Source organism: Amorphotheca resinae (genome assembly GCF_003019875.1).
Source record: "Amorphotheca resinae ATCC 22711 unplaced genomic scaffold M430scaffold_11, whole genome shotgun sequence".
Classification (NCBI taxonomy): Eukaryota; Fungi; Ascomycota; class Leotiomycetes; order Helotiales; family Amorphothecaceae; genus Amorphotheca; species Amorphotheca resinae.
The window spans coordinates 963355-975229 of NW_020194481.1; the positions used below are offsets into that span (position 1 = coordinate 963355).

The window sequence follows — 11875 nt, forward strand, 5'->3', positions numbered from 1 at the left end:
CATTGATTGCGCTCTCTGCACAGTCTAAAGAAAGCATCAGCAGAATCTTCAAAACTGTAACCTGGCTCCTCCTGTTTTGCAACTGTTGTTCTTCTTGACTCCGACTCTTTTCTTCTTATGGGGGTAGAGGGCCTTCTTCGCTATTTCGAAATTGTACGGTAATCAATATCAGTTTTGGCTTTAGATTGATATACTTCTAGAACCTGGCGGATAATACAAGAAACGTGGTTAGTAAAGATATTCGTCTTGTAGTTAGATATAGGTTGGGACTTACCTGTTCCTAGCTGTCTTTACCAGGGAACTGAACCATGATTAGGACTGCGCGGAGATGGCTGCGATGAGCCACATAGAGAGTCGATGGGGCTGAGAATTAGTAGATATGGTTGAGAAGACGGAAGGTCCAAGGGTGAAAGAGTTTCGCCGATGTTAACTCGTGGCAAATTGCAGAAAGGGGACACTCGATAAATTCTAGAATGGGTACTTGATCAATTTCAAGATCTGGATTCTATGACTAGTAGAGAAAGATACAGAGTCAAAGAAGAGATCTATTTTGTAGGAGCAAGAGAGCTTGGGTATAGTAGCCAGCAATTCCAGCAACGCCTTCCTAGCGAACTTAAGGCTCACTGAGTAACAGCAGCCAGCCGTTTTACTTTTATCATCCAACGCCATATCGGTAACTATTAGTACAATATACCTGCCTCTCGGACAGTTTCTCAATGATAAATGCCAGTATTCTGATCCAAGTAATCCGGGAACCGATCACCAGCTGAATCATCCAAGCCTCGACTGACTCTGAAGCCTGCTGGCACAGCCCTCCCGAAGGTGGACTCCCTGTCCTGCTGTCTCAAGTCGCCGGTCTCGTTGAAATCTCCTCTACCATTCATCCACAGACCCGCATCACCGGTAATGCCTCTAGCAAGTTCGTTCTCAAAGGTCGCAGGGCCCCGCAAAACTCGCAATAATGCCTGGGTCTCGTACCATCTTCCTTTCACATCTCCTAGTGTTCTTCGGGCATTTGGCTCCATTATTCTCCATTCGTTCCAGATTCCCTTCTGCGCAGCCCCTTCGACTCTGTTGCGCCAGTTGAGATCATGTATCATCCGAGCTGGGAGGTCTAGATCTTTGATAGGGGTATGGACCTTGACAAACTTCCAAACATCGCCAACAAATGTTACGTTGGATGTTGTTGGAGATGTCATGCGTTCGATGATCTTCTTGATCACTAGGACAAGAATATCATCGCCTAGACTACGAAGGCGAACAGGCTCACCAACCCAGATCTTCTCTGCGCCAAGGTAGATCCCCTTGTAACACCTCTCGCCTTGGTTGGCTAAGGCATTCTCGTCTTGTTCAAACAAGGAATAGCTAGAATCGATGACCTTCGCAGCTAGGATACTGCCATCAACGACAGGGTCTGCAGGATAGTTGACGATGACCTCCTCCCAATTAACTTGGTCGTATGTGCAACCCTGAAGCTTGCTATAGCCGAGAGTGGGAACACTCCAAGCTAGCCAAGGCCTAAGATCGTTTTCTTGATCCTTAATATGAGCAGGTGGATGGCTGAAGGGGTGAGACAAAGGCTGCACGAGATATCTTGGAGAATCGTCCTTGATTTGGCGCATGGATATTACAGCAAGACCCCAAGTGTCTTTGGTCTTGTTGTACCAAACCAGTTCACCTGGACGATACAGATATTTGCCATTTGGCTCACTGTCAAGTCTCTGCTCCAGACTTGGGCCAGTAGGGGCCCGGGTTGATGTTGTTGACACACCTGTAAGAATAATGTCAGCTTAACAAGGCTGTTGGCAGGAAAAGACATACCTCTGGCCGCTGAAGGCATTGTATTTGTGGGCTTCATCTGAGTTTGAGTTTGAGTTTGAGCTTGATTTTGATGAGCTGGCTTTGTTTCTTTTACTGCAACTCCCGTGCCATCATCTTGAGTCTCGCCTCCTTTGCCCGCGCATATCTTGCAGATGCATCTGCCCTTTGGCAGGGGTGTTGCGAGCCATGCCAGATGTTCAAAGAACTCCGCTGGACTGCGGAAGCGACTACTTCTGCCATCTGGATGACCATATAAGTAGCCATCTGTTCTCCGCGCACCAGTTGCATCCACCCTGACATGTTCCCACAGAGTATAATTTTCTGGGAAACGGGACAGAATGAATTGTGTGTCTGAATAATATTAGATCCCGCAAGGCTTACTGTGAGAGATGACTTACCTTTGTGCTCATTCTTCGAGTCAAATGCTAAGACAAGCCACTGGCCCAGCTTTCGTCGCCAGTCGAGGTCTTTATCACCATCTGGTTGGACAGGGCGGTAATAATCAACGGAGCCATCAGCTGATGGGGTATTGATTTTCTGTTCTCTCGTTGGTTCATTGGGTTCAGGTGCCTGTCCATTCCTCACAGTGAAGGTGGTCGCTCCATCAGAGCGGGCGACCATGACGGGCTTGCAGGGAATTCTAGGCTTGGCGGTCGCCATCTTGTCCAAAGTTAGCTATGCAGCTGACATACACTATGTATCAAGATGGTAGGATAGAAGGGATCTCCAGATGTGGAGAATCTTGATGTGTGGGGATCTGGGATGGGGATGGGACGAAAGGAAAGTCGGGTGGTTTGGACTTGGAGGAGGGGCCGGGAACAAAACAAAAGATCGACGATTCTACCGAAGCTTTAAAGTAAGTTCTTCGGCTCAGCCCGACCTAGCCGGATCAGGTAATTACAGGGGAAGTAGCGCTGCCGCCTTCCCTAGACTAGTTACTGCAGGCACCGGAGGCCCTTTATCGATAAGACGCGCAGAACCAGAAGTCTCTTTTGTTGACTTTGCTCTCTCGCAAGACGCGGCAGAGAGAAGATCCTTACTCTTGGGAGGTCTGTTCTATTTCAAGTATCTAGATTGAATTACTCCATACCTAATACCATATCATTCCTACAGTAATCCCCTAGATAGAAGCATAGAATCACTTTGTGCCCATGAGAGCGCTCCCCAAATAAGGAAGAAAGCAGATTCATTGCTCTTGTCATCCCGCACCTAATCGAATTCCATTGTAACAAGCACCTCCATTCACAAAATATCCACCCTACTGAGATATTGTGGCACTGACAACCCTTGGATCCGGCATGTCCTGTCTCCCTTTTGTCTTCTGACCCGGAAATGCGAAGCGATTCCCAAGATCTGATCTAATCTCTCGCTCGCTTCGCATGATAAGGTGCTGCACAGCAAAAGGGGGCATCCGCATTCAGAGTAGCGTCTCACTAGCGCACATCCCCACAGTCGCCAAAATTCGCGAAAAAGACGCGACGGGTCTAGTCTCAATCTGGATGCGTTCTCTTCACATTCCACACCTGCGACACCGAGATCTATTCAGGGACCTCTCACTCAATTGCTCTACGTCCCTTGCCTACACATTGCAGAGCAGATGAGCTGCCATTCTTTCATCTTCCAACTCCCCAATCCTCCCATTCTCTCCTCTCCTCTCCTGGAACCCGCAGACTTCTCCTCCCATCCACTGCCTGCCAGAAACCCCAATGGACAGTCTGCTGCGGTGCCTCAAACACCTTTTACCCCACACATCTAAGTGAATTCCAGCCTTATCAACTTTGAGGATATTGCTCTAGGAGTTCGCTAAACACTCGCGCTTATCTGTGAAGATGCAGTCTCCCAACTCTCCCCCCGATCTCACCCCGCAACCTCAATCTCGGCGCAACACCGCCTCGAGCCTTCTTGCTCAGTTCTTACCAGCCGCGAAAGTATCTCACAAGATGGACAGTATGGCGCGCCGAGCTACGGCTCCGGTCAACTACGCTGAGTCCGATGCGTCGTCCAACCGCTCAGCTCTCGAAACGCCGCTCAGCCAAAGGATCATCGATCTAGAGAACGATGAACATGATGACGAGGAAGACGATGACACCATAATAGAATATGCAACTCCTACTCGCCGAGTCCTCAGAGAACCTAAGCCAAATCAGTCTCTCAAGGCTATGGAGAATGGGTGGCACCCGCGTACCTCCAGAAAGAAGAGAAATACAGCCGATGAATCGATGGTAGACTTGACACCCGTTGTCAGCAATCGTGTCGCAATCCGACAGGAGATTGAGAACAAGACTGCTCCAAAACGAAACAGATTCCTTCTTGAAAAGAAGGACTGTTGGTTGCCACTACTTCCCCCGGACAACTACATCCGTAAGCTGGTCGAGCAACATGAGCAGCTATCTGCGGCTGAGATCGCAGCTCTCCCTCCTGTCATACCTTACGAAGAGATTGAGAAACAGCCTCAAGGTATCACGGCAGTCATGAAGCCATACCAGCTCTCGGGTCTCAGTTTCATGGTCTACCTTCATCGAAATGGTTTGAGTGGAATCTTGGGCGACGAGATGGGCCTGGGCAAGACCTTGCAGACATTATCTCTGATTCAATTCTTAAAAGAAAATGAGCCAAAGGCTGGCAAAGGGAACCTCCAACGTCCATTTCTCGTTGTATGCCCTCTCTCGGTCCTGAGCAGCTGGGTAGCAGAGGCTCGAAAATGGGCGCCTGGACTGAAGGTGGTTCGCTTCCACGGTCCTGTCAAGGAAAGAACCCGCTTGAAAAAGATTGTCGTTGGAGAGATGGACATGCTTGGCAACTTGACCGCTCAAGCAAAAGCTAAATTGAAGTCTAGAGGAGTTGCCGCGGACAAGAATGTCATCTCTCTGGAAAGTGACTCTGAGGATGAAGCTGTCGGCGTTGACCTAGTTGTCACAACGTACGAGTGCTACCGCGTGGAACAGGCGTGGTTTAAAAAGGCGTTTGTATGGTTATACGTAGTTCTTGATGAGGGCCATGCTGTATGTGGTGTCGCTGTTTCTTTTTTGGAGTACCTCAGCTGACATCAACCATAGGTCAAAAACCACGTGTCTCTCGTATCAAAAGCTTTGCAAGGACTGAAAGCCGAGTATCGTCTGATATTGACGGGTACACCCCTACAGAACAACCTGTCCGAGTTGTGGAGCTTGCTGCATTGGTTATATCCAGAAGTGTTTATCGACAAGACCAAGGAACTCTTCGATAACTCCTTCAACCTGTCCAAGGGACAGTACTCGAACACTGTTCTGGATAGCTCTCGTCATTTGTTGGAGCTTATCATGTTGCGACGTATGAAGTCTTCTCAAGGTGTCGATCTCAACCTCCCACCTAAGACCGAGGTCCTTCTATTCGTCCCACTGTCGCCAATGCAGAGATTTTGGTACACTCGCATGATTACCAAGGCTGATCAAGGACTGTTGGATGAGCTGTTCAAGGATTTGAAGATCAAGGAGGAGCAAGCTATCAAGTCATGGAACGAGGACGAGAATCTGGAAGTCGACATGCTCAACCAGAGGAGTGATGCTCTCAAGATCTTGGAGAACCCAACTCTGGTTGGCAGTGACGCTTGGATCGAAACAAAGGCAATTCTTGCTCAAACGATCGAGCGAGAGAAAGCGAAAGCCGATCAGGGTCCCAGGAAATCCGACTGGCAGAAGCTCATGAACCTGCTGATGCAACTTCGGAAGGTTTGCAATCACCCTTATCAAATCCCCCATGCCGAGCCGGACCCGTATGAAACCGGACGTCATGTCATTACAGCTTCGGGTAAATTCATTGTCCTGGAGAAATTGGTCAACGAACTGGTTATAAAGCAGAGGAAGAAAATCTGTAAGTGGATTTGTAGCTTCACACTATCAATACTGACCCATGGTTAGTGATATTCTCAGGGTTTACAAAGATGCTAGACCTTGTTGAAGAATGCTTAGCTCTCACAAGTGGTGAAGGCTGGAGTTATCAGTGGGCTCGAATTGACGGAGCTACTTGCAGAGCACGCAGAAATCTTGCCATTCGACTGTTTAATGAAGTTGAGTCTGATTATCGAGTGATGTTGATATCAACACGGGCAGGCGGATTGGGGATCAATCTGGCCACTGCTTCCGATGTCGTTCTCCTTGACCAAGACTGGAACCCGCAAATCACTCTTCAGGCTGAAGCTCGCGCCCATAGAATTGGGCAAAAGAATCCCGTTACTATTTACAAATTAGTATCGCAGGGCACCGTCGAAGAGCAGATGATGGGCCGTATCCAAAAGAAGTTGTACCTCTCTGCAAAAGTCACTGAGGCGATGGAGGACATCCATACTAAGTTTGGAACTCCAAAAAAGGGAGGCAAACCTTCTGGTGGCGATGATAGCATGCCCCAACCGAGCACGAGCCAGCTCATGACGTTGGTCCGACGTGGAGCTTCTGCTATTTCTCGACCAGAGATTGACGTGTCCGAGATGCTGAGCTGGTAAGTTTTAGGTGGATATGTTGATGAGGTCTGTTCGACGTGGCTAATATCGACTTAGGGACTGGGAGACAACTGTTGCCAAATGCAAGGACCAACCCGCTGACATCTCCGTCAAGCGAGATGGCGTCGTAGATGCAAAGCTTAATGAAGAAGAAGAAAGAAAATGGCTCACCGAGATGGAGCGCGTCGAGGCATCCGTTTTTGATGGAAAGGCGTTGACACAAAGTGCGAGGAGGAAACAAACAAACAAAGATATCGCACTGGAATACTTGGACCATTCGCAGCGTCGAATTGGCAAGAACACCACAGTTCTCCAAGACGGTTTCGCCATCTCCAAGGAGTCCATGGACTGTGACGACTGGGAGGCTGTGCCAACTCTCGCTGGTAAGGATCCTCGTCTGGCGGATGTGAAGCGAGCCAAAAAGGTTCCTATTGAGCCTCAATCCCACTGTCAAGTCTGCCTTGACGGGGGAGAGTTGCATTGTTGTACCATCTGCCCCAGAGCCTACCATTTCCAGTGCCTGGAGCCCGAGTTTCAGAGCAAAGTCAAAGGCTTGCAATTCAGCTGCCCGCAACACGAATGCCACGACTGCTCGCAGAAGACCACGGATGCGGGTGGGATGCTATATCGTTGCAGATGGTGCGAGAGGGCATACTGTGAGGATTGTCTAGACTGGGAGAAGACCGGACTGGTCGGAGACAACCTTTTAGAGTACGAGCTGCTCGGCTATAAAAAGATGGTCCAGGCATACTACATCCAGTGCCATGCTTGCACCGATCACCTCGATGAGAATCCGAAAGACAGAAAGCTCTGCGAGGACTTGGCCGAGGAGATCAGACGCAATCATGAGAAGCGCTTCTTTGGGGACCCGATGGAGTCGGAACCGAGCACGCGTGAAGAAAGCTTGACGGACGCAACTACTACTACCATCGAGTCGCCCGGTACAAATATGCAAACACCGATAACCATCGACGATGACGACGACGACGACGATACGATCAAAGTGCTCCCTACCAAGAAGCGGAAGCTGGTACTGACCCATAATAAACAAGGCTCTGCGAAGAAAGAGAGATTAGGTTTTTAACAGTGTATACCCCGGCGTTTTTTTGAGATCTGGTTATGGGTTATGGGTTATGGGTTATGGCGTTTGGCTGGCTGGCTGTCTTCTTCATTCATGCACAGGAGTTCCGTTCTACTACCTTGATACCTCCGTGCTTTGCTTTGTTGAAGGCGATGGATAAATGGATGGATGAACCGGATTACCTTGTTCCTCGAACGATCTCGGGTTAATGAATGAATGGACGATGATGACATGACGATGCCAAAAACAACACGAAGTTTTGTATGAATATAGAACTCATGGATGGATGGACGAATAGATACCCAGATAGATAGATAGATAGATACCCCTGTATCAATCAATCAATCAATCAATCGATCTACACAGAAAACTTGATCGTCTCAGTTTTCGATCCTTATTTAAGACAGCTAGCTAGGTGGTATTGTTTGTCGTGACTGTGTCGGTTTTCAACATAACATCGGGGGAGATGTTTCTAGATTTTGCGTTGGTGGTGGAAAGATAGTTGGATGAATGATGTGATGTGATGTGATGTGGCGATGGCTCGCAATTGTATATAGTACCTTATATACTACCTACCTTACCTATATAAAATAAACGGGAAATCCAGACATCATCAATCACAGCGAGCTCTTTCTTATTGCCCAAGGTAGGTAGGTACTTCCTCTCATATAGGTAGGTAATCATCAACGTACTGTAGTATTCTTCCTATATACGTATGATACATACATACATAACATAACATAACCTGGATACATACAGCATCCCTTCCCATCTATACAGCCCACGCCCTCGAAAATGCAACAACACACACTTCACAAAGCCATCCGGATTATAAAAGAATAACAAGAAACAAGAACAAAAAAAATAAAAGAAAGGAATGCAGTCTGTCCAAATAGGTATCAAGCAAGAAAGGGGGAAAGAAACAATGCCCGCTATGTCATAATCAACCTCGTTGCTCCGCCTTCGCCAGCGCGAGGGCGTCCCTCCCAAGCAGTATCCCGTCGCATTAATGCAAAAAGATTAAACAATAACACCCGTTTTGCTTTTATGAATTATCCTATCCTATCCTTCTCTTCCTCTTTTCTCGTCTCGCTTGGTTCGTGGTATTCTCGAACCGTCGTGTATATGTGGTTCAGTTGGTTCAGTTGGTTTAGTTAGTTATGCTGTCATTATTTATCGTCAGCCTCCTGGCTGGTTCGGGGTTTGCCAGCTGGCAGCTTCTGCGTCGCTGCATGCTGATTCGGAGTCGTGGTCTAGTAGCAGATTGAGTCGGAAGGCTGTGAGATCCTTATTTGCGTTCCTCGCAGCTTCGCGATCTGCTCGGTCTACTTTTCGCGGCTGGGCGCGAGGACAGTCGGCGCATCTGAAGTGGCCGCAGCGAGTGCATTCTAATGGTTCGATTCTATCGCCCAAAGCCTCGCCTTCGGGGCTATTTGGATGAGGGACGGGAGCGAAGGTCCTGCCGCATTCATGGCATGCGTATTTGATAGGGGCTGTGGATGTGGATGATGGCATATCGCCTGGGTAGCCATCGGGATATTTTGATTTCTTGCGTCTGGGAAAGTTAGTCTCGATGCAACCAAAGGGGATTCTGGAGGTGGCTTACGGATCTCTGGGACAGTCTGCACAACGACGATGTTGGCAATTCGCGCATACATAGCTCCCTGTGTTAAAGAGCGTCAGGCAAACGTGACATGTCCTCCGCACTCGCTGTACTGGCTTCTTCTTCACTAATGGCTGACCGCTAGTCCTCCTAGGTCTTGTCCAGACCATCTGCTCTCGCAGGCTCTGCAGGCTCTGATAGTCGTCTGTCACATTTTCGTCTGGTGCTAGGAGTTCTTCCAATCTCTCCTTTTCCTGCGCAGCATCGTCGGTTTTGAGTGGCGGGTATCTGGGACATTTGGAGCATCTTTTATGCTGACATGTAACACACTTTTTGTTTCCCCCAAACATTGTATTGCATTTGTGGCACGTCCTGTGGATGCGCATCCGGATTGGTTTCTCGACACGAAAGGCTTCCCTGTCGAGACTGACCGAGATAAAGTCGTCGGTTGAGAGGTTGAGGTCGAAGCGCTCGACCAGTTTCCGCGCGCGTTCAATCTGCATCTGTGATCTCAGGAGCCTCGTGGGTGGAGGTCCTTCGGGTGCGACTGTTTGCTCGACGGGTTTTTCGACTGGTTTCTCGACGGGTGCTTCGACAGTTGCTTCAACGGGTGCCTCGATCATCGGCGGCGGAGCAGGGACGGGTGGTATAGGTTCCCTGGGAATAATCATAAGTAGAGATAATAGGGATGGGTGGACATGACCATACCTTTGTTCAACAGAGGCCGAAGCGGTTGCAGGAATCGCGGCCTTGGAGAGGGAGAGTCGACTAGAGTTATTCGCAGGCTTGGACGAGAGGGAGAGTCGACTGGCACTTTTACTCTTCCTCAACGCCAGCCGCATCCTCGACACCATCCTTCTCAATCCATGTGTCTCCTCTGTCGGGGCCTCCGACCCTTCACCTGCTCGAGGGCTCATGTTTCGTTAGCAGTCGAGATTCATGAAGCTCGCCCATCCGCCGCTCTCTTCGATCGGTCGGAATGTGCGAACAATGATCTCTTTTGTTGATGACCAGACTTCCACCCAATGCCCTCCCTACAACGGATACCGGGGCGACACAGACAGGGAGGTCAGACGAGTACCTGGTCGGCGGAGAGTCGTACGGTACAAATAGGAGTGTCGGATGCAGAGAGCGCAGGGCGGATTGAGCAAGTCGGACGCGGCAATAACGGGTCGAAGGGCGGGTTCATTGACGGGGAGAAAAGAATGGGATATCGATGCAGATTCCTGTTCCCGTCCAGCTGGGGATCCTGTTCCACTGCACTGGGACAGGCGGGGTCTTGCTGACGACTGGGAAAAAAAGGAGTCGACGAATCAAGACGAACCCAGCGACAGCACCGCCAGCGCAGCACTTGGTAACCAACGGATGGGATTATCGTCAACAGATCGAGGTCGGGTTCCAGGAGTTCGTGTTGTTCGAGGTGGAGCTGCAGTTCGAGCTGAAAGTGAAGATGGAGTCCCGATCCCAGTCCCCAGCACCCACCACGTTCGATCACCAGCTCTGTTCAGCCAAGCCGCACGGGAATACTCCTGTGTAGTAGTAGCAGTATCGCGGTCCGTAGTATAATAGGATCAATGTACACGGGCGAGTAATATCATGGGCGATACAAATATTTGCTTCTTTCATCGGTGTACAGTAAGATATTACCAGCGAGCACCAGCCAGAGTCGTCTCCCTGCGACGCTTACGCTGTTCGGCGATAGTGGAACTCTGCCTTCGCTACCGAGTCTCTCTCTGTACATATATCTCCGTCTCTACATGCGACTTGCGTCCGTTACTGTACCCACGCGTTCTCGTTCTCCTGATAGATATGATAGATATGTGTGGTGTTATTATATACATCATAGGTACGTCTCTGTCAAATGCCTGCTGTCTGCAACGGATGCCCGCCTCGATAGGGACGGAGGCGCATTCACGTTGCTGATTGAAGGCTGCAGAACGACCGCCCTCCAGTTGAAAAAGAAGTACACATCAGACCCAAGAGAAGAAATATCCCTGGCCATGTACGATACTCCGTACTATTGGAAAATTGGAAATAATAGGGGTTATCTTTACTCCGTAGGGAGCGTACAACCTTGCATCGCATCCCCGATTGTGGCCGCCACAGTTCTGCCAGACTGCCATTGAGCTCGCCAGGGGAAAGAAGTACGACGGGACGAGTATTGGAATTTGGGAATCCAGTCTCCATCCCGTCACTGTCTTCACATGGTCTGTGGAGGTATATCGAAAGTTATATGCCGTCCTTGCAGGCTCGCACCGGGGGGAACGATTCGAGGCCCCTACGATCCTTTGCAGACCTTGGGAACCCAGGACGCTGAGAGACTGAGACTCGACGACCCTGACTCCCTGTTCCTGTCCCTGTACAATACGGAGCGATTCCGTCCTATCGCAGGGTTTGGAATAGTTCGCATCTTCCCACTGGTTCCCACTGGCTCCCACTGGCTCCCACGGTCCCACCCAAGACCTAAAAAACCCTCCCGGAAGACCTATCCTTGCTCCGGGAAGCGCCCCGAGTCTCCTCTCCAACGGCCCAGCGGGTACGCTCCCGGCTCTCAGATCTACTGGATGCCCGTCTGCCTCTGTTCGGTTTGACACATGCCTACTCGAGCCTAGAATCATGTCTCTCCTCCATTCTTCTCTCTTCTTCGCCCTTTGGGAGCGGGCGCGTTAATCCCAAGGGAGGGAGATCTGGCTGCCTGATCGCCGATTATCATTTACAGTACCCGTCCGCTGGACAGGGAGGCCGATGGATTTTTTCGCCTCTCGCGCCTGGACTGTGGTGGCCAAGATGTGACTTGTGTGCGGATAGGCCATTGTTCGTGGCGTCGTGGTCCATTGGCTCTATCTTTGTCGATTCCGGCGCTATTCGGAGCTTGTTGAAGATTACATCTGTGTAC

The 11875-nt window shown here is 49.8% G+C and overlaps 5 protein-coding genes across 5 annotated transcripts; 3 read left to right on the forward strand and 2 right to left on the reverse strand.

Moving 5' to 3' along the window:
• Window positions 1-713: 713 nt before the first annotated feature.
• Window positions 714-2481, reverse strand: M430DRAFT_53378 (hypothetical protein; the record flags this gene model as incomplete). The annotated part of the gene is made up of 3 exons (XM_024868374.1): window positions 714-1771; window positions 1822-2172; window positions 2220-2481. 3 exons carry the CDS (start codon window positions 2479-2481, stop codon window positions 714-716), a joined length of 1671 nt encoding a protein of 556 aa, XP_024718015.1.
• Window positions 2482-4040: 1559 nt separating this feature from the next.
• M430DRAFT_108584 (hypothetical protein) lies at window positions 4041-7379 on the forward strand (the record flags this gene model as incomplete). The annotated part of the gene is made up of 4 exons (XM_024861223.1): window positions 4041-4823; window positions 4878-5670; window positions 5718-6294; window positions 6353-7379. The coding sequence occupies 4 exons, from the start codon at window positions 4041-4043 to the stop codon at window positions 7377-7379; spliced, it is 3180 nt and encodes a 1059-aa protein (XP_024718016.1).
• Window positions 7380-8555: 1176 nt separating this feature from the next.
• Window positions 8556-9896, reverse strand: M430DRAFT_53381 (hypothetical protein; the record flags this gene model as incomplete). The annotated part of the gene is made up of 3 exons (XM_024868375.1): window positions 8556-8931; window positions 8983-9636; window positions 9688-9896. 3 exons carry the CDS (start codon window positions 9894-9896, stop codon window positions 8556-8558), a joined length of 1239 nt encoding a protein of 412 aa, XP_024718017.1.
• Window positions 9897-9998: 102 nt separating this feature from the next.
• On the forward strand, window positions 9999-10614 carry M430DRAFT_179742 (hypothetical protein). Its single transcript, XM_024863772.1, has one exon. The coding sequence runs from the start codon at window positions 10102-10104 to the stop codon at window positions 10543-10545; it is 444 nt and encodes a 147-aa protein (XP_024718018.1). The 5' UTR covers window positions 9999-10101; the 3' UTR covers window positions 10546-10614.
• M430DRAFT_179767 (hypothetical protein) lies at window positions 10403-10925 on the forward strand. The gene has a single exon (XM_024863773.1). The coding sequence runs from the start codon at window positions 10576-10578 to the stop codon at window positions 10900-10902; it is 327 nt and encodes a 108-aa protein (XP_024718019.1). The 5' UTR covers window positions 10403-10575; the 3' UTR covers window positions 10903-10925.
• The last annotated feature ends 950 nt before the right edge of the window (window positions 10926-11875 follow it).

Excerpts from the sequence above, each read along its gene's own strand:
- M430DRAFT_179742 (XM_024863772.1), top strand. The coding sequence starts at position 10,102 with ATGCAGAGAGCGCAGGGCGGATTGAGCAAGTCGGACGCGGCAATAACG.
- M430DRAFT_179767 (XM_024863773.1), top strand. The coding sequence starts at position 10,576 with ATGGGCGATACAAATATTTGCTTCTTTCATCGGTGTACAGTAAGATAT.